This window comes from Eulemur rufifrons, chromosome 16 (assembly GCF_041146395.1).
Source record: "Eulemur rufifrons isolate Redbay chromosome 16, OSU_ERuf_1, whole genome shotgun sequence".
In the NCBI taxonomy this organism is placed as follows: Eukaryota; Metazoa; Chordata; class Mammalia; order Primates; family Lemuridae; genus Eulemur; species Eulemur rufifrons.
This window is the reverse complement of record NC_090998.1, coordinates 89,990,281-90,008,815: the sequence shown is the minus strand read 5'-3', so window position 1 is coordinate 90,008,815 and position 18,535 is coordinate 89,990,281. Positions and strand designations below refer to the sequence as shown.

General features: G+C 59.1%; 1 protein-coding gene across 2 annotated transcripts in view; it reads right to left on the bottom strand.

The window, feature by feature from the left end:
• Positions 1-1,180: 1,180 nt before the first annotated feature.
• Positions 1,181-18,535, bottom strand: part of ZC3H7B (zinc finger CCCH-type containing 7B) — a 51,259-nt gene continuing 33,904 nt past the window's right edge. For both annotated transcript variants that reach the window (XM_069491804.1, XM_069491806.1), the window contains 15 exons: positions 18,037-18,230; positions 17,428-17,749; positions 16,447-16,505; positions 15,560-15,659; positions 14,929-15,090; positions 12,983-13,188; positions 11,483-11,583; positions 10,284-10,465; positions 8,059-8,144; positions 4,016-4,149; positions 3,784-3,889; positions 3,560-3,668; positions 3,138-3,271; positions 2,847-3,010; positions 1,181-2,479 (listed from right to left, as the gene is read on the bottom strand). In XM_069491804.1, the coding sequence (XP_069347905.1) occupies positions 2,233-2,479; positions 2,847-3,010; positions 3,138-3,271; positions 3,560-3,668; positions 3,784-3,889; positions 4,016-4,149; positions 8,059-8,144; positions 10,284-10,465; positions 11,483-11,583; positions 12,983-13,188; positions 14,929-15,090; positions 15,560-15,659; positions 16,447-16,505; positions 17,428-17,749; positions 18,037-18,230 (2,306 nt within the window). In that variant the 3' untranslated portion in view covers positions 1,181-2,232. The remainder of the gene's footprint in view (positions 2,480-2,846; positions 3,011-3,137; positions 3,272-3,559; positions 3,669-3,783; positions 3,890-4,015; positions 4,150-8,058; positions 8,145-10,283; positions 10,466-11,482; positions 11,584-12,982; positions 13,189-14,928; positions 15,091-15,559; positions 15,660-16,446; positions 16,506-17,427; positions 17,750-18,036; positions 18,231-18,535) is intronic.

The following is an 18,535-nucleotide window of genomic DNA, read 5'->3' as shown; positions in this document are numbered from 1 at the left end:
AGTGCATTCTGCCCCCCCAATTCCCTGCCCTGCCCTGTGGGGGTCCAGCTCTGGCCAGGCCAGGGAGCACCAGGTCCCAAAGGCCCCCGGACAAGATAACAGGCTGAAGGTGAAAACTCTAGACTCTAACCGTGTTCTTTTGCAGGGGAGACAAACACCAATCACCTTCTTTCCCTGAGCACTCCGTGCTCTCCCCACTGGACTGGGTGGTCTGGGAAGCTACCAGGCAGAGCTGGGCCCACATCACCTCTGAACCACAGCTTGGGTCCCTCTCTCCTTCACAAGTAGCCCGATGACCCCTAAAACCCTCCAAATCACACAAGGATGGCTGCATTTTCTAGCGAAATTCTTAATCTTTAGCCTTCATTAGAAGTGATTCCTTGGATACCACACACATATATAATATTATATAGAGCGATATATTTAATACCTGTGTATATATGCATCACGGGGGCGACATATATACACACTAAAAACAAGGCTGGTGACAACAGACTGCAACACCACAGATCAGGGAAAACAAGTATCGTCGACACTCACAGCCACAGCCACGGCCCCCACTTAGAGTGTGCTCTCTCCTCCTCTCCAGCCATGCCACCAGCACCCGGGCTCTGCAGTGCTGGCCTGCTGGGGGCAGGGGGCAGGGAAGAGGGAAGGGTGCATGCCACGATTATCAGGAAAGGTCGGGCAGTGGCGGCAAGAGGACCAGGCGCGCACTATCAATCCTTGATGGGGAGAAGGCTGGGGCCTTCCCTTCTCTCCATCTCACCCCCCAGCCTTGGACCCTGGTTCCTTCAGGGGCTGCCTCACTCCTTGTGCCAATGGTGTGGGGCATTCTGGAATGTCTGGGGAGCCAGGGGAGGCTGTGTCTGCCCATGGCGGGTGGGGTGGAGAGGAGGGGGTGCACATAGACACGTCAGACGAAGGGATGGGAGAGGCCTTGGTGGGTGGGGGCAGGGGCTGAGGGTCAGCTGGGGTCCCAGGCAGCTGGCAGGGCTGGGGACCAGGGAGGGGCTGGGACAGATGGTCGTAACTGTATGTCTGGGTCTAGAGGAGAGGATCGTGCTGGGTCCCCAAGAAAGAGGAGCAAGTCCCATCCTGAAGTGGTCTATGGTGTCCAAGGTTGAGCCCCCTTTTTTCCACATCTCCCAGGTCCCCACCCACCCACCCCCTACACCTCAGAACCTGAGCTCCTGGTGCCCTGCCCTTTGCCACCTCTCCCGGGGCTAGCAAGGCAAGTACCCTCTGCTGCTATACTCCCCACGACCACCCCAGGAGGGGACTGTCCCTTCATGGGTGCTGACATGACCAACCCTCCTCTGGGCCTCCCTCCCCAGCTCCTGGGCAGCCTGCCTGGGACCCCAGCTGCACAATGACTGTCACATCCCCACTGAGGGGCCCAGAGGCTCCAGCCAACAACTGGCCCTGAGTCTTCTGACCACTGTTTTCATCCCAGCTCGGCTTCGTGCTGGGACCCCGGGCAGATCACATCTCTCTTCTAAGCCTCAGTCTTCCTATCTGCAAAGGGGGTCTGTGCTGGGTCATGTCTGGAGGCTCTGAGGATCTGCAATCTATATTCTCCGGCCCATGAGGCAGCAGCGCTCGGGTGGTGGCATCATCAATAGGCCCCAGACTCCTTAGTCTAACCAGAGATCAAGCCCAGCTCCTCCCACTCTTCTAACCAGAGGAGAAACTGAGGCCCCAGGGGGCAAGTGACCAGTACAGTGTCCCCAGCTCCATCCTGGGGCTGCATTTTAAAGCTAATTGGGGCCTCCTGCCCACTGCTGTTTCCTGATCTGTCCCCCGGGGGTGGGGGGTTGGGAGGGGGCAGGGAGAAGGACCCTCCTGCTACAGATTCAAGTGGGGACTCCAGGCTCCCCAGCCCTGAGCTTTGGGCCCCTTTAGGAGCAGACAGAAGTTAAAGCTGTAGGCTGAAGCTGGAGGGGTCGCCAGGCCCCTCCCTCCCCAACCAGGAGAGCCGTGGGCGTGGGGGAGGGTCTGCCCAGGTTTCAGCAGGACAAGGACCCTGGGACCCTTGTGACTGCAGCACGTGCACTTGGGTATGCACAGCTGGGGCACAGGGGCAGAGAGGATGGCCTGGGCCCCAGGGGGCTGGGGGCTGCCTGAGGAGGGCGGCCCCCACCCCCAGCTAGCCAGCCCTGGCCCTTCTATCAGCCCTCTGTCCCCACCCAACCCCGACCCCAAGACTTCGCCCACAGCCAAGACCTGGCCCTACTCCCCAATGGTGGCAGCAGCAACAGAGGCTTCTGGGGTGGCACCAGCAGTGTCCCCGTCCTCCTGCAGCAGGAAGTTGTATTTGCCAAAGTCGTCATCCCGAGGGCACAGCAGCATGTCCTTGCGAGCCTTGGCCAGCTTCTGCTTCAGCACCTCGCGCCGGTCCAGCCACTCGTTGAGCTCCTCCTGTCCGTGGGCGCAGCGGCACTTGTCCCCGTCTGGGCAGGCCTTGCCCTTCTGTAGCCTGTGGGCGGCAGGAGGCTCACTGCCCCAGCTCTGTGCCCTTCCCACCCCGGAGCTGGGACCTTGGGCTGGCCACCTGACCTCCCCCAAGACAAGCCCCTCCCTGGGCAGCTTCCATCCCAGCTCGGGGAACACCTGCATGTCCCGGCCCTCTCTGGGATCTGCCCCGGGCTGCAAAGCAGAGGTCTGGGCAGGTCTCAGCGCCCCTGCAATACCAGCCCTTCCTGCCCCGTCCCTATGGCTGTACTCATACCCCAGACGCCCCCCACTCACACTACCTCCGGGCCACGGGGAGCCAGAGCTGGCCATGGCCCCATCTCCTCAGGCCCACCCCATGTCCTGCCAGGCCCTGCCCTCCGAGGGAGCACCTGTCGCAGAGTCGGAACTCGCCCATGGGAAAGCGGTAGGCCCAGCCACTGGCGTCACTGTCAGACGTGAAGACCTTCTCCTTGTGCTTCTCAGACTGAATGTGCTGCTGCCACTGCTTCTTGCTATTGCTGTTCTTGCCACAGAGCCAGCAGTGGTAGCCCATCTGGGGAACAGCCACCGTGGGTGCCTGCTCCCCCACACCTCTGCCCGGCCCACCTCCCTCAGGGAGGCTGAGCTTGAGGCCACCGGCCCTGCAGGCAGCCCCTTGGGCACGCAGGGGCGGGTGTTACCATGATGTCAGCGTAGTCTGTGGGCATCTGGATCTGCTTCTCTCCCTCCCGAGAACTGACTGGGGTCCCTTCTCCAGGCTTCCCTGGGTTGTGTTTTTTCAGCCACATGTCATAGGTCTGCTGCATGTCCAGGACTGGGCAGGGGAGAAAGGACAGAGTGCCTGGTGAGGAGGGCTTCCCCATTCATCCTGCCCCATGACCCCTGCTTGATTTGGGAGCCATGGGCACCCCAGGCCCTGCTGATCGGCTGCCCGACCTCAGGGCCTGGTCAACCACAGAGGCCCAGAGCCGGCACGGCCTGGTATGGATGGACAGGGGCCCAGGCAGCAACAGGGGGCCCGAGAGCGCCTGCGATGGATCGAGATGTCCGGCAGTGAGGAGACGCCGGCTGAGACCCCACCCTGCCCAGGCTGCCCACTCACTCTTGTTCTCCTTCATGAACGTCCACATGTCCCTCTCCTCGGGGCTGTGTGCGAAAGAGCAGTTCCCCACATACTGGCACTTGCGGCCGTTCTGCGCGTGGATGCAGAGCTGTGGGGCGGGTGTGGGCAGAGCCGGCTGAGTCCCGCTAACAGTGTCACTGCCTTGGCTGGCAGGCAGCCCTCCTGGGACCCCACAGTCCCCTGCGCCCCACCCCTGTGCTCACATCGTATTGCTGTGGGAAGTTGCGAATGGATGGCAGCGGCCTCACTGACACCCATTTCCTCTTGGCCTTGGACATCACCAGCAGGACCCGCCGCTCCTTGGTCCAGCTGCAGGACAGACAAAGGAGCCGGTTGGGGAGAAGTCAGGACAGAGCCTCGGGGCTGTGTGGCCTCCACTCCGTGGTGCTTGGGCGGCCCCATCCTGCCCGCGCCCCTGCCCGGTGCCTGGCTCACCAGTGCCGGGCCTTGGCGCTGCAGTACTTGAGGTCCTTGTCAGGCTCCACCACCTGCCCGTTCCTCCAGCACTGGCCACACACAAACTTCATCTGCAGATCGAAGGTGCTGGGCCCGTGTGTCCGTGGGGCACCCTGTAGGGGGACAGAGAGAGCAGTTGGTGAAGCTGCAGGCACCAGGCCTGAGGCCCTGGGGTCTGTCACACGGGTGGTCTCTGTGAGAGCTGGAGCTGCCCAGAGCCTTGGAATGGGCTGGTCCACTCCCTGGTCCTACCAGCAGGCTGCTTAGTGGATGGGACTCCTGACTCCTTATTGAGTGCTCTTTTGGCCTTCTCTGGCTGCCCCCACCTCACCTCACCCCCTTGGAGGCCTGCTCTGTGGAACCACTGTATTTCCTAGGGCAAAGCATGCTACCTCCCTGCCTTTGCACATGCTGTTCCTTCTGCCTGGAATGCCCTTCCTGCATTCTTCATCCAGCTTATTCTAGAAACTATTTTCGAGAACTCAACTCAAGTGCCATCTCCTGCAGGAAGCCTTCCCTAGAGCTCTTCTAAGTTACAGCCGCCCATTCTAGGAGCTCCCATCGTCCCTGAACTGCCGCATGTTGACTGTCTCATCCAGTTACGGGGTGCTAGGCTTGCGGAGAGCAGGCAGGGGTTCAAAAGGTGGGCAGAAGGGGGGCCGGGCAGGGAGGAGGATGCCTTCCTTGAGCAGTGGGACAGACATCTGGGCAGCTCTGGACTCCAGCCCCTCCCTTTGGGGCAATGTCTCGCTAGTCTCTTAGGCCCCACACACCATGCTCCTTCCTTGTCCTTTGAGCCAGCCTTTGCTTTGCAGGCGGAGGCCCAGCCCTTCTGTACCCCTGGGACAGGGTAGGGGTGAGAGGTGCCACCTTGAAGCCACTCGCTCAGCTACACCAGCCAACGTGCTGCTCTGTGAATGCACCATCCGTCCACCTGCCATGCCCCGATCTCCCAGGGGCCTTGGGTGCAGTCACCCCTTGCTTTTCCAGGCTGGGGGGAGTGAGCCTTCTGCCCTGGGAGCTCCACCAGGACAGGAGCTGTGGCCACTCCCCTGTGCCTCCAGCACGGCCAGCCCAGGGCTGCATTGCTGACAGACCCGTGGCCTGCACTGGACACCTCGCAGGCCAGCTTGGCCCCAGAGTAGCACGTGTTCCAGCCCAGCAAGGAGGTGATATCACGCCTTTGGGGCTGGGACTCGCCTGTGCAGGAGCAGGCAGGAGGTTTATGCACATGGCTGTTGATTTCTGGGTGTTCCCCTTGATCCTCACAAGCAGCATGAGAGGCAGGCACTGCTCCCATGTCACAGGCAGGGGCAGGGGGCGCAGAAGGTGTTCAGTAGAGCAGTGACCCTGGTCCTGAGCTCCTACCTCAGGGTGCCACAGCCCTGGGAGGTGGGTGGCATCATTCCCACCTGCCTGAGCAGAAACAGGCTGTTACCAACCCACCCATCTGTAAGTGGCATGAGGACAGGGGCCTGGCAGGAGATGGTCACTCATGCTCCTTGTTGGGATGGCACAGATGAGCCACAGGCTCTGGGCCTGGGCAGCTTCTGCCCTGGTGTCCCCTCCATGGCCACAAAGTATCACTGGCTTCACCCTCTGAATGGCAAATAAGCAAAAAGCCTCGCACCTGGTCCATAGTCAGGCCTGGCACAGACGCCCTGTTCTCAAGCCAGGCCAAGCATGGCATCTTGGGTGGGCAGGGTGGGGCCCCTGACAGCAGGAGGAGGCCCCTCATGGCACCCTGGGGCAGCTGGGCCTGCACCCTGTTCCTGGGTGACCCTGGTAGCACCACTGGGCAGGAATAAAGGAGGAGTGGTCAGAGAGATAGGTGTCGAGAACTCATTGTAGAGATGGGGTCTTACTATGTTGCCCAGGCTGGTCTTGAACTCCTGGACTCAAGTGATCCTCCCACCTCAGCCTCCTAGGTAGCTGAGATTACAGGCATGAACCACCATCCCCAGCTGGTGTTCTCTCTCTCTTTCTTTTTCTTTTTCTTTTTTTGAGACAGGGTCTTGCTCTGTTGCGGGGCTAGAGTGCAGTGGAGTCATCATAGCTCACTGCAACCTCCAACTCCTGGGCTCATGGGATCCTCCTGCCTCAGTCCCAGCCTGAGTATCTGGGACTACAGGCACGTGCCATCACACCCAGCTGGGTGTTCTCTCTTTAGAAGGTCCCAGCTGAGCCCCTCACTGCTTCTTTGGCAGGCTCCTGGCCAGGAGCAAAAAGAAAACACAGAAAGGGGTGAGGGGAGAAGAGGACTGCACAGGAGACTGATCGGGGAGGGAAAGAGGAGAGGACCAGGAAGGAGGAGGTTAGGGAGGGAGGGTAGGCTCGAGGGGGTGGGCAGCCTTGCCCCAGCCTGGCCCATGCCTAGCCCCAGGCAGCCCGCCCTGCTTGCTGGCTCCCTGCCACACCCAGGCTGGCTGCATGAGGGTTCGGGGGCACAGCCTCCTCCTGAGTTGATCAGGGGGTGGGTCTGGCATGGGTGAAAGGGCCATCCCCCATGTGTGGACAACACAGAGGCCTCCCCTCACACTCACTGTCTCCCTGGCCCAGTGTCCCCACTGTCATCTACAGTCACAGTGATCCCACCGTCTGGGGAGGGTGTGAGCTTCAGGGTGGCACAGGGCAGCCTGGGTCAGCTCCTGTGAATCTGCTGCCTACCCCAGGAGGTGGGTGGGGCAATGTTATGATCCCCATTTTATGGCTGAGGAAGCTGAGGGTGATGGGTGACAGTACGGTGCAGTAGGAAGGGAGCCAAGGTCTGGACAGGGCATCAGAGAACTTGGGATCTTCCCCACTCACTGTGCCCCCGGGCCTGTTTCCCCAACTGCAAGAGCCACAACACCACGGCTCATGTCTTTAGGGCCGTGGTGAAGAACCAGAGGGACAGCAGAAGACACCATCCGTGGGTGTCAGCTTGAGCAGCACCGGGATATTCACATAGTCTCAGAGTATCTCCCAGGAGATATTTATTTATTAATTACAAAGGGGAAAGACCTAACTTTACAACAAAGAAACCTTTGCAGTGGAGGAACTTTTAATCAAGTTACCAAAGTTTAGGCCGGGCGCGGTGGCTCACGCCTGTAATCCTAGCACTCTGGGAGGCCGAGGTGGGCGGATCGTTTGAGCTCAGGAGTTCGAGACCAGCCTGAGCAAGAGCGAGACCCCATCTCTACTAAAAAATAGAAAGAAATTATATGGACAGCTAAAAAATATATATATATAGAAAAAAAAAAAAAATTAGCCGGGCATGGTGGTGCATGCCTGTAGTCCCAGCTACTCGGGAGGCTGAGACAGTAGGATCGCTTGAGCTCAGGAGTTTGAGGTTGCTGTGAGCTAGGCTGACGCCATGGCACTCACTCTAGCCTGGGCAACAGAGTGAGACTCTGTCTCAAAAAAAAAAAAAAAAAAGTTACCAAAGTTTAATCAAAGTGTCACCAGTGACCGGACACATTGAGATGATATGTCTCCTGACGTGTGAGCTGAGGAGGACACACCACCTCTGTGGCAAGAGGACACACCGCCTAATGATCCAGATGGATGGATCTTTTACAAAACACCTGGTTCCTCAAAGATGTCAATGCCATGGAAGACAAAGAAAGACCAAGAACTGTTCTAGATTAAAGGAGACCAAAGAGACACAACAGAACACAATTCGTGACTTCTGAAGAATGGTCTCTGTGAATTCCGTGATGTTGGTGGCCGTACTGTGGCAGTATGAGAGTGTCCTGGTTTTGAGGGTACGCACACTGACGTGTTTAGGGGTAATGGGGCGTCATGTCTGCAGCTCTCAAACGGTTCAGAGAAACAAGAAAACAATGGGTATTTATGTATATAAATGTGTACGTGTGATGTACACACACCACACACACATGCATACCCCCAAGTGAGCACAGAATGTGGTAAAATAACTTTGTCCTATTCTTATAATGGTCTGGTACATACGAAATTACGTCAAAGTGAAGGGATGGGACAGCCCCCCTGTCCCCAACCCCATGCTGACCCTGGGGCCTTACCAAGCTGCTGCTGGCCTTGCCTGCATGGGCCTCCATCTGCTGCCAGTACTTCTTGGATTCCTGAACGATGTCTTCATGGGTCATGCCTAGGGAGGGGGGTAGACATGTGCGTCCCTGAAGCATTCAGAGGGGAGAGAGGCAGGAAGCTTCGAGGTGCCGGGGCCACTCAGGGCCACTCAAGGCCCATGCGGAAGAACCCCATCTCCAGTTAGGCCCCATCACAGTAACATGGTGTGCAGAGGAACCGTTTTGATCATCTGCAAAATGAGAACAAAGTCTCTCACAGGGAGTGAGAGAATTAAATATGGCCAAAAAGAGAGGGAAATGCAGTAGAAAGACATTGGCTCTGTGCCACGCTGGTGTTCCCATCTCTTGGGCCAGTGGCCCAGCACCGTTCCCTGACCCCGCCTCCCCAGCAGGGCCTCAAACCTGACGCCTGTTTCGCAGCCTTTAGCCCCCTGGCTTCAGGGCTCCGTGCCTGCCCAGCCCAGCTCACCAGCTCACCGGGGTACATGGCTCTCACTGCCAGTCCCTGAAGGGCAAACACCCCAGCCTGTAGCTCTTCCAATCTGATCCCTGCCCGCCTCAGACTGCTGCCTCAAAGCCAAACCTTTGAGGTGTAGCCTGCCCTCCTCCCAGCTCCTCTACTCTTCCTAGCGCCTTTCCCACGTTGATTCGCCATCCACCTCCTCCTCTGGATGCTGCTCCACGGCAGCGACTCATCGGAGCTCGCTCTGGACCAGGCGCTGCACCTGACACCCGGTACTGACAGCCCAGACCTCTCCTGTGAACTCCCAGACGATCCAGCACCTGCTCTACATCTCCACCTGAGTCCACCAGGCGGCACAGACTGCCCACGTCCCACCCTAAGCCCTGATGTTAGCCCAGCCTGCTCCTCCTATAGCCTCCTCCTTAGGACATGGCAGCCCCATTCCTCCAGTTATTCTGACCCTGGAGTCAACCTTGACACCGTTCTGTGTCTCATACTTCCCACCTGGTCCATCAACAAATCTTATTGGCTCCACCATCAAAATATACCCAGCATCTGACCACTCCTCCCACTTCCACCGCTGCCACCCTGGCCTGAGCCACCCTCTGGACTCCTGGCTTCTGTCCTCGCCCCTCCACTCTCCACTCAGCAGCCAGAGCAACTTTGAAAAATATCAATCAGATCACACAACTCCACCCACTAAATCCCTCCTCCAGACAGGGCACGTCATGTTCAGAACAATCCCAGCTATTTCTGTTTATGGCCTCTAGAGTCCTACACACTCGGGTCACTGCTGACCTCTTGGGCCTCATATACCCTCCCCACGCCCCGTTCACTGAGCTGCTCTAGCCCCATGGACAGGCTTTCTGTGTGCAGCCTTGCTGTGGCCTCTGCCTGGAATGCGCCCTGCCCTTCCCTGCTCAAGTGTCACCTGCTCAGAGGCCTCTCCCTGGCCATCTTACCTGAAGTGCCCCCACCCGAGTCCCTCTATCTGCTGCTCTCACTTTCCTCACAGCCCTCATCTCACCTGGAATTCTATCACTATGTTCATCGACTCTAAGAGATACTGACTGTTGGATGTACCACATTTTATACATCTCCCTCTACACACGAAATGCTGCTAATTATTTAACAAATTATGACAGGCAGTGGGGAAACTCCTTCCCAGGTCAGATGGAACGAGGCATTTATTTACCTCGCCGCACATTGCCTGTCTTGCCTCCCCTTATAAATGCGAGTTCTCTGAGCAAGGGCCTCGACTAGTTCATGGCTGAGTCCCCTGACACAGAGAAGGTGCTTGGCAAGTCCCCGTTAGATGAGTGAGTGAGCTAGTGAGCTAACACCTTTTCATCTCCACAACAGCTCGGTAAGGTAGCGATGAGCATCGCCCTTTCTCAGACGAGCAGAGGGGGGCCCAGAGAGAAGGGACTTGCTCATGACCACCCGGGCAGCCAGCAGAGGAGCTGCGGCAGGAGCCTGGGTCTGACTCCCCCCCACCTCCACGCTCCCCTTGAGCGTCTGCACAGGGAGAAGCCCAGGATCTTCCGAGCCTGGACGCTCCCTGAGAGCAGAGCTTGTCTCTGTGATGTCCGGGACACACCAGTTCCCCTGGAGCGCCCACCCCTCGGCGCCGCCCTCCCCTGAACTCTCAAGCATCCCCAACTGGCCACAGGGCCCTGGCCCGTCACCCTCTGCCCAGTCCTGTGCTCCCCTGGCCCACCTGCCTGCCCCTCACCTGAGTACTGCTGCAGCAGCCAGACCTTGAGCTCGATAAAACTGTGGGCGAAGTGGCAGCTGTCCTCCCGCAGGCAGCCGTAGCGCACCTCGTGGCGGCACACGTCAAACTGGAAGTGCTCCTGGAACTGGCGGATCTTGGAGTACTTGAGGGAGGTGGAGCGGACGATGTGCACCAGGCATCTGGGGGGCAGGGGGCAGGGCCAGAATGTAGTCCACCCTCCTGGGAGGGCCACCCTTCTAGCACCAGGCTTTGCCCTGGGCACTTCCTGACCTATTAACTGACTCCAGAACATGACAGCATGGTAGGGAAGAGACAGGGCTCTCACACTGAGGCAGTCTGGGCCTGGGTCCCAGCTCGGCTTTTCGGGGCTCCTGGCCTCAGCATTCGACCCAGGGCAGGCTCGAAGATGGAGCTGCCAACAGAGGAGGACCCCAGGCCCCACCTCCCTTCTACGAGGCCAAGAGAAGGCAGTGCCCATGGGTGGCAGAAGGGGCATTTCCCTCGGGTTTCTGGCGTGATGCTCCAGAGCCAGCCCTGATCCCAGAGGAACAGTAACCAAGCACCTCCCCGGGCCTGGAATCTTAACTGCCCTCACTGCCAGCCTAGGAGATCAGACCATCATCGACTTTACAGATGAGGACACCCAGGGCTGGAGCAGCTGGGGGACATAAAACAGGCCATTAGCAGGGCCAGGAATGGGACCCAGGTCTGTTCCTCCCTAGGGTCCGGGCTCCATCACCCCCACTCGGGCAGAGCAAGAGGAGTAAGACAGAGCAAAGGTCAGTGTGCCAAACCCGAGCTGGCGCCTCCCTCACTGCCTGACGCTGGTGTCACGACAGTGGAGGGTGCCAGGCAGGAGTCAGACTGGGCACCCACTTGCCTGCTGAGTAAGCTACTTCCAGGCCTTGGCTTTTTCTCTGTACAAAAAAAAAAACAGGGGCAGTAACTCTGCCCTCAAGAGACTGCTGAGATAATTAATTAAAATACCCAAGCCAAGCTTGGAAATACAGTAGATATTCAGTAAATACGGTTCCCATCTTTTCCAGGTGGAGGCTGGGTCTGAGTCCCAAATTCTGCCCCTTGCCTTGACACCCTAGGTCTACCCTTTGGCCTCAGCCTTTCCCCAGCCATCTGGTGGTCCAGGGGGACTCTCCACTGGCTCCCAGCTCCCGGCCCAGGCCACGGGTCCCACTCACTTGTTGTTGTAGAAGCTGTGCTTGGCAGCCAGGTTGGAGCAGACAGACGGAGAGTCCTTGGTGCCTTTGCTGATGATCCGAGGTTTACTGTCAAAGCAGATCTGCCCAGGGAGGGGGTAGGCTGGGACTTCGCATGGCCACCTGGGAAGTGGGTGGGCTGGGACCCCGCATGGCCACCTAGGGAAGGACTGCTGGGTCCCTGTAAGCCCTGCCCTGGATCAGGGGAGTGAGGAAAGAACTTCCAGGGCCTCTGGCTCTAGCTCACAGACGACCTGGGCCCTCGCACCTCCTCCCTCTCTCTGATCTCACACACCAGATGCCTGGGACAGGGGCTACCCCCTGTCTTTGAGCCCGTTTCCTCAACTGCAAACCAGGAATAACCACACCTGCTTTGTCTCACAGGTTCACTATAAAGGTCAAAAAACGGATAAAAAGGAACTGCAGATGCTTTGTAAACCACAGACTGCCACCCAGCCGTGAATTAAAATTCCCAGGCCAACTGCTCCGAGGGGAGTCAGCCCAAGTCTGCCTGCTCTAAGAGTGAGGGCACAGGCTGGCTGTGCAGTGGATTGGGGTTGGGCTAAGCTGCACCAAACCCTCCAGCAGCCCACACCTAGAGCCCTCGCTCCATGGACATGTGACACTGCTCCTGCCCTCAACATGCTACGACTGGGTAGGGAGGCAAGGGCCAAGTTCACTACAGGAGCCAGGCAGAGTCTTCAGTGACAGCTCTGGAAGGGAGTTAACAGCAGCTTAGTGGAGCTGCTAGAATCAGAGCTGAGCCTGAGGTCTGAGACCCAGAAACAGGAGAGCACTCCGGGGAGAGGGCAAAGCCAGGACATAGGCAGGGAAGTGCAGCGGGCACTGAAGCCAGCCCAGCTGGACGGGAAGGTGTGTGGAGGGACACGTGAAATGCAAGTCCATGGACACCTTGCTCTGGATGGCTGAGGAGTGCCAAACATATCATACCCAAAACAGGATTTAGGAGCAGCCTTGGACAAGCTTCCGAGTCTGCCCATGTCACAGGGACCTGGCAGCTGGCACTGGGAGGTGGGCATGGGCCCTGGGGCCAGCTGCCCGGGTTGGAAGCTCAGCTCTGCACCATGCTAGCTGTGTGGCGTAGGCATGCTCACTTCCCTAAACCTTCAGCATCTGTACAATGAGGACAGCACCTGCCTACCAGCGCTGCCACGAGTATGGGAATGAGCATCTAAAACACCTGCTGCCCAGCCCGGCCCACAACCCACTGTTAAGGAAAGAGCAGGTGCGAGGGTTATGATTCTTCTTTGTGGCCCCAGTTTCTGCCTGGCTGGACAGTATCTGGGCTCTAGCAAGACAGGATCCCATGGTTCCTAACTTCCTGACAGTCCAAGCACCTACTGATTCTAAGGTCAGGCCTCCAAAGCCCACAGACTCCAGCACTGACCTTCCATGATGGCCCTGCCTGTGCCAAGGACTGTGGGGGTGACAGGTGGGTGGGGCGGGCAGGCAGGTGGGTACCTCACAGAGGAAAGTGAAGATGCCCTGGTGCTCCTTAAGGAGCTTGGCGATGGTGAGGCTGCCGCGCTTGACGCCCCCCAGTGGGTCGAAGAGCAGGTCGCGGTTGAGGGTGCCCTTCCGCTCCTCGGTCCACACGTCGATCTCCTCCTGATGGTAGGCGAAGGTGCAGTTATCCCCGTACTTACAGTCCTGCTTGTTAATCATGTCTGCAAAGAGGCAACAGGACACACGTTCTGCCAGGCGGGGCCGGCGGCTTGCAACACCCTCACAACCCCTGCTGCGGCCAGTGGGGCTCTGGCTCCAAGAGCTGGGCAGGTCTCGGCTCTGCCCTGGCACAGGTGAGGCAGTGGCTGATGCCTTTCCCACGAGGACTCGGCAGGGCTGGATGGCCCTTCCCAAATGCCAGGCCCCCTTCTGTGCTCTGCACCTGCAGAGGACAGCAATCACTTCTGCCCCTCTGCCCCACACGTAGACTTATGCCTTTTGCAGGTTAAGCAAGAAAAAAGGTATAGAAAGGGCTTTGTGGAAGTATACAAGCCTCTAAATAAATGAGGGATTTAAAAAAAATTATTATTCATCAAGAAAATAATACTGCATGGTTGAGAGCATGCACTTCGGTGTCAGACAGCCGTGGGCTGGGATTCCCTGTCACGCCCTGGGCCCCACTGCCTTGTCCGGAAATGGAGGACGCTGCACTGTGGTGGGGCTCAAGTGAGGTGTTAAATAAAGCTCCTGGGGCCAGGGAGTTTGGAGGGAGGGAGGGACGGAGGGAGGCTCAGAATCTGGAGACCTGCCACTTCTTGGGGGCGGGACCTGTTTTTCTTTCTCCTCTTCCTGTTCTTTCTTGTCTGCCCTGTCTCATCCCTGTGACAGGCTCTAGGCACAAAAGGACAGACGGGCCACAGACCCAGGGGAGTGGGCTGGCTCCCGGGTTGGGGTAGGAGTGTCTGCAGGGGGAGCACCACGGGGAAGGGCTTCCCGAGATCCAGGTGATGCTGGCAAGCAGAGCAGAGCATGCCCAGGCTCAAGGGGCAGAGCGTGTGTGGCAGAGCCGGGAGGATCAGCGCGTTCGGGGAGTGGTTAGGGCAGAGGGGGAGGAGCACATGTGGGTACACGTGAGCCTCACTGCAGCCTGTACTTCATCTCACTGCCCACGAGAAGTGGCCTTCGAACCCAGGAGTGACAGGGGCTGGCCAGCCTGGCTGCTGGGAGGAAACTGAGTGAGTCCAGAAGGCCTGGGTGGACTATTGCCATGGGCTGGGTTAGGGGACAAAGGCAGGGCCTGGGGAGGACACTCACAGCCTCAGTTTCCCACCCAGAGCTGTTGTGAGGATGCGTGATGGTGAGTATGAACAGGCTCGACAATCTCGTGACTACTCACGTACTACTGTTTTTACTGCCGTATAGGCTGGACCAGGACGCTTGGATGGGGAAGAGAATGAGGGACACGACAAATGTCCATCAAATACCAACCAAACTGCCATGTGCCAAAAGTGAGGACAAGGACAACCACAGAATAATTAAAAAGAGTTAACATGTATCGAGCCCTTACTATGTGCCGGTCCTACATGCCTTCCACGGATTCTCTGCACATGCTCCCGGCAGCCCCATGGGACCCTGCCTTGGGACCCTGCCGTGGGACCAGCTCTCCATGCACTGTCTGACCCTCACGCTTACAAGCACAGGCCGCTGCAGGGGCTCCGGCTTCAGTGGAACATCCCGCACGCTTCCTGCCTGCCTGCATGGCTGGTCGGGACAGGAGACGCCCATTCTGTTGCAAAATTCATCCCTGACGGGCCCCAGGAGCCCTGAGCCCCAGCTTCCTCACCTGCCTGTGGCCATGAGGACCACACCTGCTCTGTCCACCTGTGACATGGAGCGGAGTGGGGCGAGGTTAGAGGGGCCAGGCCCTGTTGCGCTGCCCAAGCCTGCCACAGCCCACCCACCTTTGCACAGGTAGTAGGAGCCCACGAAGCTGGTCTTGGTGGGCCGGGGCCGGATCCGCTTCCAGGTCTGGTCCTCGGGGCTCCGGAGCCGGCCGAGCAGGATGTCCCGCTTGCACTTGTGCTCAAGGCCCTCACGGTAGGTGTAGTCACCAGCCCTGGGGCCTATGGGCAGGGTGAGCAGGGCAGTGATTCTGGAAGCAGAACTGGGAGGGGACGGCTGGCAGGCCCAAGCTGTCAGGGGCCCTGCCTGAAAACCTACCTCCCCTCACCGGGGCCTCCCATCAGCTCCCTTCCCTGCTATGCGCTCCCTGGAGGAAGTGGGCCCGTATCGGGGACGACTCTCCAAGGAGCCCGTCCTCGGCAACCACCCCCCGTCACACCTTCTATTACCACCCTGACTCTAGCGAGCCTGACCATTTCAGTATCTCTGGAGAGAACCGTGAAGACAGTGCCCAGCAGGCAGCTGGCCCGGCAAGCGTCTGTCCCTTTCCTTTCCTGCCCTGGAAGGACTTCTGTTTTCCCACACTTATCTCTAGCTGATACGCTAGGATTCTTTTATCGTGGGATCCCATGCTCCCGAGACTGCCAGCTCTCTGGGGCAGAGGGGTCGAGTCCACAGGTGCAACATTACCTGTCTTGGGGTAGCAGAGCTGGCAGGCCTGTTTGAACTCGTGGGTGGCAGCCAAGGGGTTCTTGATGAGCAAGGCGGTGTTGGGCATGGAGGGCTCTGGCTGTGACAGGGGGAGGTAGGCCATCATGGGCATGGGTGATGGCTGGGACCACCGGGGCCAGCCTGGGCACCAGAGGTGGGGGTGCTCTATGACCCCCCCATCCTGCCCAAGAGCAGAACTGTAGCCCAAGACCCTCCCTCTTCCTCTACCTTCCCATCTGGGGAGCTCCTTGTAACATGGTCCAAGAGCCTAGAATATCAGGACCAGACCAGCCTTGGGAAGCCCCTAGACTAGTGGGGGCATGTAGGTGACCGTGATCTTAGCCCAGAACCTCTCCTTGAACGAAAGTTCAGTGTGAAAGCAGAGAAATGGGAGTGGCCCTGATTGGAGCCTGTTCATGTGTCCTCCCTCAAACTCCTAAGACATCAGCAGATGGGGAGGAAGGCAAGACTCAGAGGGGTTAGGTGACTTTCCCAGGGCCACACAGCTAGTGTCTAGGCCAAGGTCAGACAGAGTGTAGGCCGGCTAACTCCTCATCAAATGCTCTTTTAAACTCAGAACCTGAGTGTGGAAACCAGGGATGTTACTAACCCTGGGAAGTCACTTAACCCTCTGAGCCTTGATGTGCTCTTCTGCCAGACAAGGCCAGGGTGCTCTCCCAGCACGTGGCTCGGTGGGGAAGGGTGAGGAAGAGAGTATCTCTGGCCTGCCCACTGAGGGTGCCCTGCCGCGGAGGACGCAGCACCTCACCCCATGCAGCCCCCAATCTGGAGCCCATGACAACTTTCCCTCCACCCCTAGGAGGGAATGAGGGGCCTGGCCATGGAGTCCCAGCCAAGTGACTCACCGAGGGGGCTGGTTTCTGAGTGCCACTTGGGGGACGGTGGTCCTGTGAGTTGTTCTCCTCTGGGCGGGGAGAAAACACGGAGGGTCAGCTGCCCTGGCTCTGAGGGTAGGAGGGGCCTCCCTAGGACCCTCCTGTATGTGTTTCTAACTCAGAGAAGCCCCCAGGCTCTCCTACCCATGCTGGTCCCCTGACACTGTCCCCTTCTCTTCACCCCCACAGCCACTGCCCTGGGGTAAGAAGAGGCCCCCAGCCTGAGCATGTCCACACCTTGCTTACACTTTCTGAGGCTCTCCGCTGCCCCTAGGGGAAGCTCCTCAGCCTGGCTCACAGGTCTTCTGAGACCAAGATCCCCAACCCACGTTCCTCTCTGGCAGACTGCTCTGGTCACCAGCCGGTCCCTGCACCGCGCCAGGCTGGTGCTGCTGCTCCTACTCTGGGGCAGATGAACTTCTCCTCCAAGACCTCGTGCAGCCATCACCTTCTCCAAGAAGTTTCCCTTGGCCACGAGGCTGAGTGACTCCCCCCTGCCCCATGTCCCCACAGCCCCGTGAATCCCTCTCAGCCCTCTCCATCTGAATGCCCTGGGCTATGTCTGACTGCAGAGGGCCAGTCCCACCAGGGCCCAGACAAGTCTGTTTCCTCTCTGGGTCCCTGGCTCCCAGCCCAGAGTGGTGTTGAAGGAGCCCATGGCCTTGCACCCTGCCCCCAGCTCAGGATCATCCCATGGGATCTCACCAGACCGGCCACCCAGAGTCCTGGGAGGCCGGGCAGACTGGGAGTCAGGAGGGCAGAACTATCTGCTCTGCTCTGTGTGATCCTGAACAAGAGACACAGCAACACACAGATGTGGCCCTAGATCGCTAAGGCATGGCAGGGCCTGGGCTTTCTGTGATCCCAACTCCACTCTTCAGAGACCAGTAACACAACAGCACTTTGAAACTGTCAAGAGGGGTGTGGGTGAATGTGCCACCCAGGCCTCACCCATGAAGGAGTCAGGCTTGTCCAGGGAGCCTCGGGTCGACCCGAAGCTGTCGAGTGCATCCAGCCGAGTCTCCGCATACGGCAGCAGGTCCAGGGGGTCCAGTGTGGGGCCTGGGGGCTCAAGGGCATCCAGCACAGAGGTGGCCAGCTTCTTGGAGGGGTCCATGACGAGGCCAAAGGAGGCCGGAGGCAGTGGGCTGGAGACGGGGATGGAGCCGCCCACCACAGGCGGCAGCAGCGGGGTCCCGCCGGGGAACACAGGTATCAGCTGGGGCAGCTCACTTGGCACGCCACTGCCGGGCAGGCTTCCCTGGACCAGGGACTGCGAGGCAGAGACAGAAGGAGGAGTCAGAGGAGAGCATGACTGCCCAGGCCGACCTACCACCCCACTCTGCAGCTCAGCCTCAACCTGCCCCGAGGGGAGCCACGGCCCGCACAGTCCCTCCTGGGTGTGCGTTCCGCAGCTGCACGTCTATCCCCAGCAAATCCCTCCTGAGGCCTCAGTTTCCCAGGCTGTGACACAGGGACGAGATCTTCCCTCCACCCCTTGTAGAACAGGGGCCCAGGTGGGAGAGGGGTTCAGGGGAGCAGGAGGGCAACGTGGCTCACCAGCGAGTCCAGGAGGCTGTCCAGCTCAGGGCCAAAGACATCCCCGTCTGAGAAGTCATCCAGGCTCTCAGTGCTGGGGAGGGCCCTGCTGCTGCTGTCCAGGGGAGCCAGTAGGTCCAGAACGTGAGGGAACAGGGGCATCGTGGGGGTGGAGGGGAGGAGGGCCGGAGAGCCCCGAAGGTCCACGTAGCAGTCTGTGGATGGGGGTGGGTGCTGCTTGGTGGGAGTGGAGGAGGTGTCCCAGCCTGGGGTGCATGGCCAACACCTTCCCTTCTTCCCCCAGCTCCTGCCAGGGGCCCTGCCTGCCCCCGCTGGCAGAGGCTCAGCAATTGTCAAGGAAGGCAGCAGCCCCGGGTGGGAGAGGGTCCTTCAGTCCTACAGCAACAGCCCATGGCGGGCCAGTGCCTGAGTGTCTAGCTCCACTACTTCCTTCCTCTGGGGTGAGCAGTGCCCTCTCCAAGGGATACTCTTAGAATGTAACCCTTCCTGGAAGCCACTC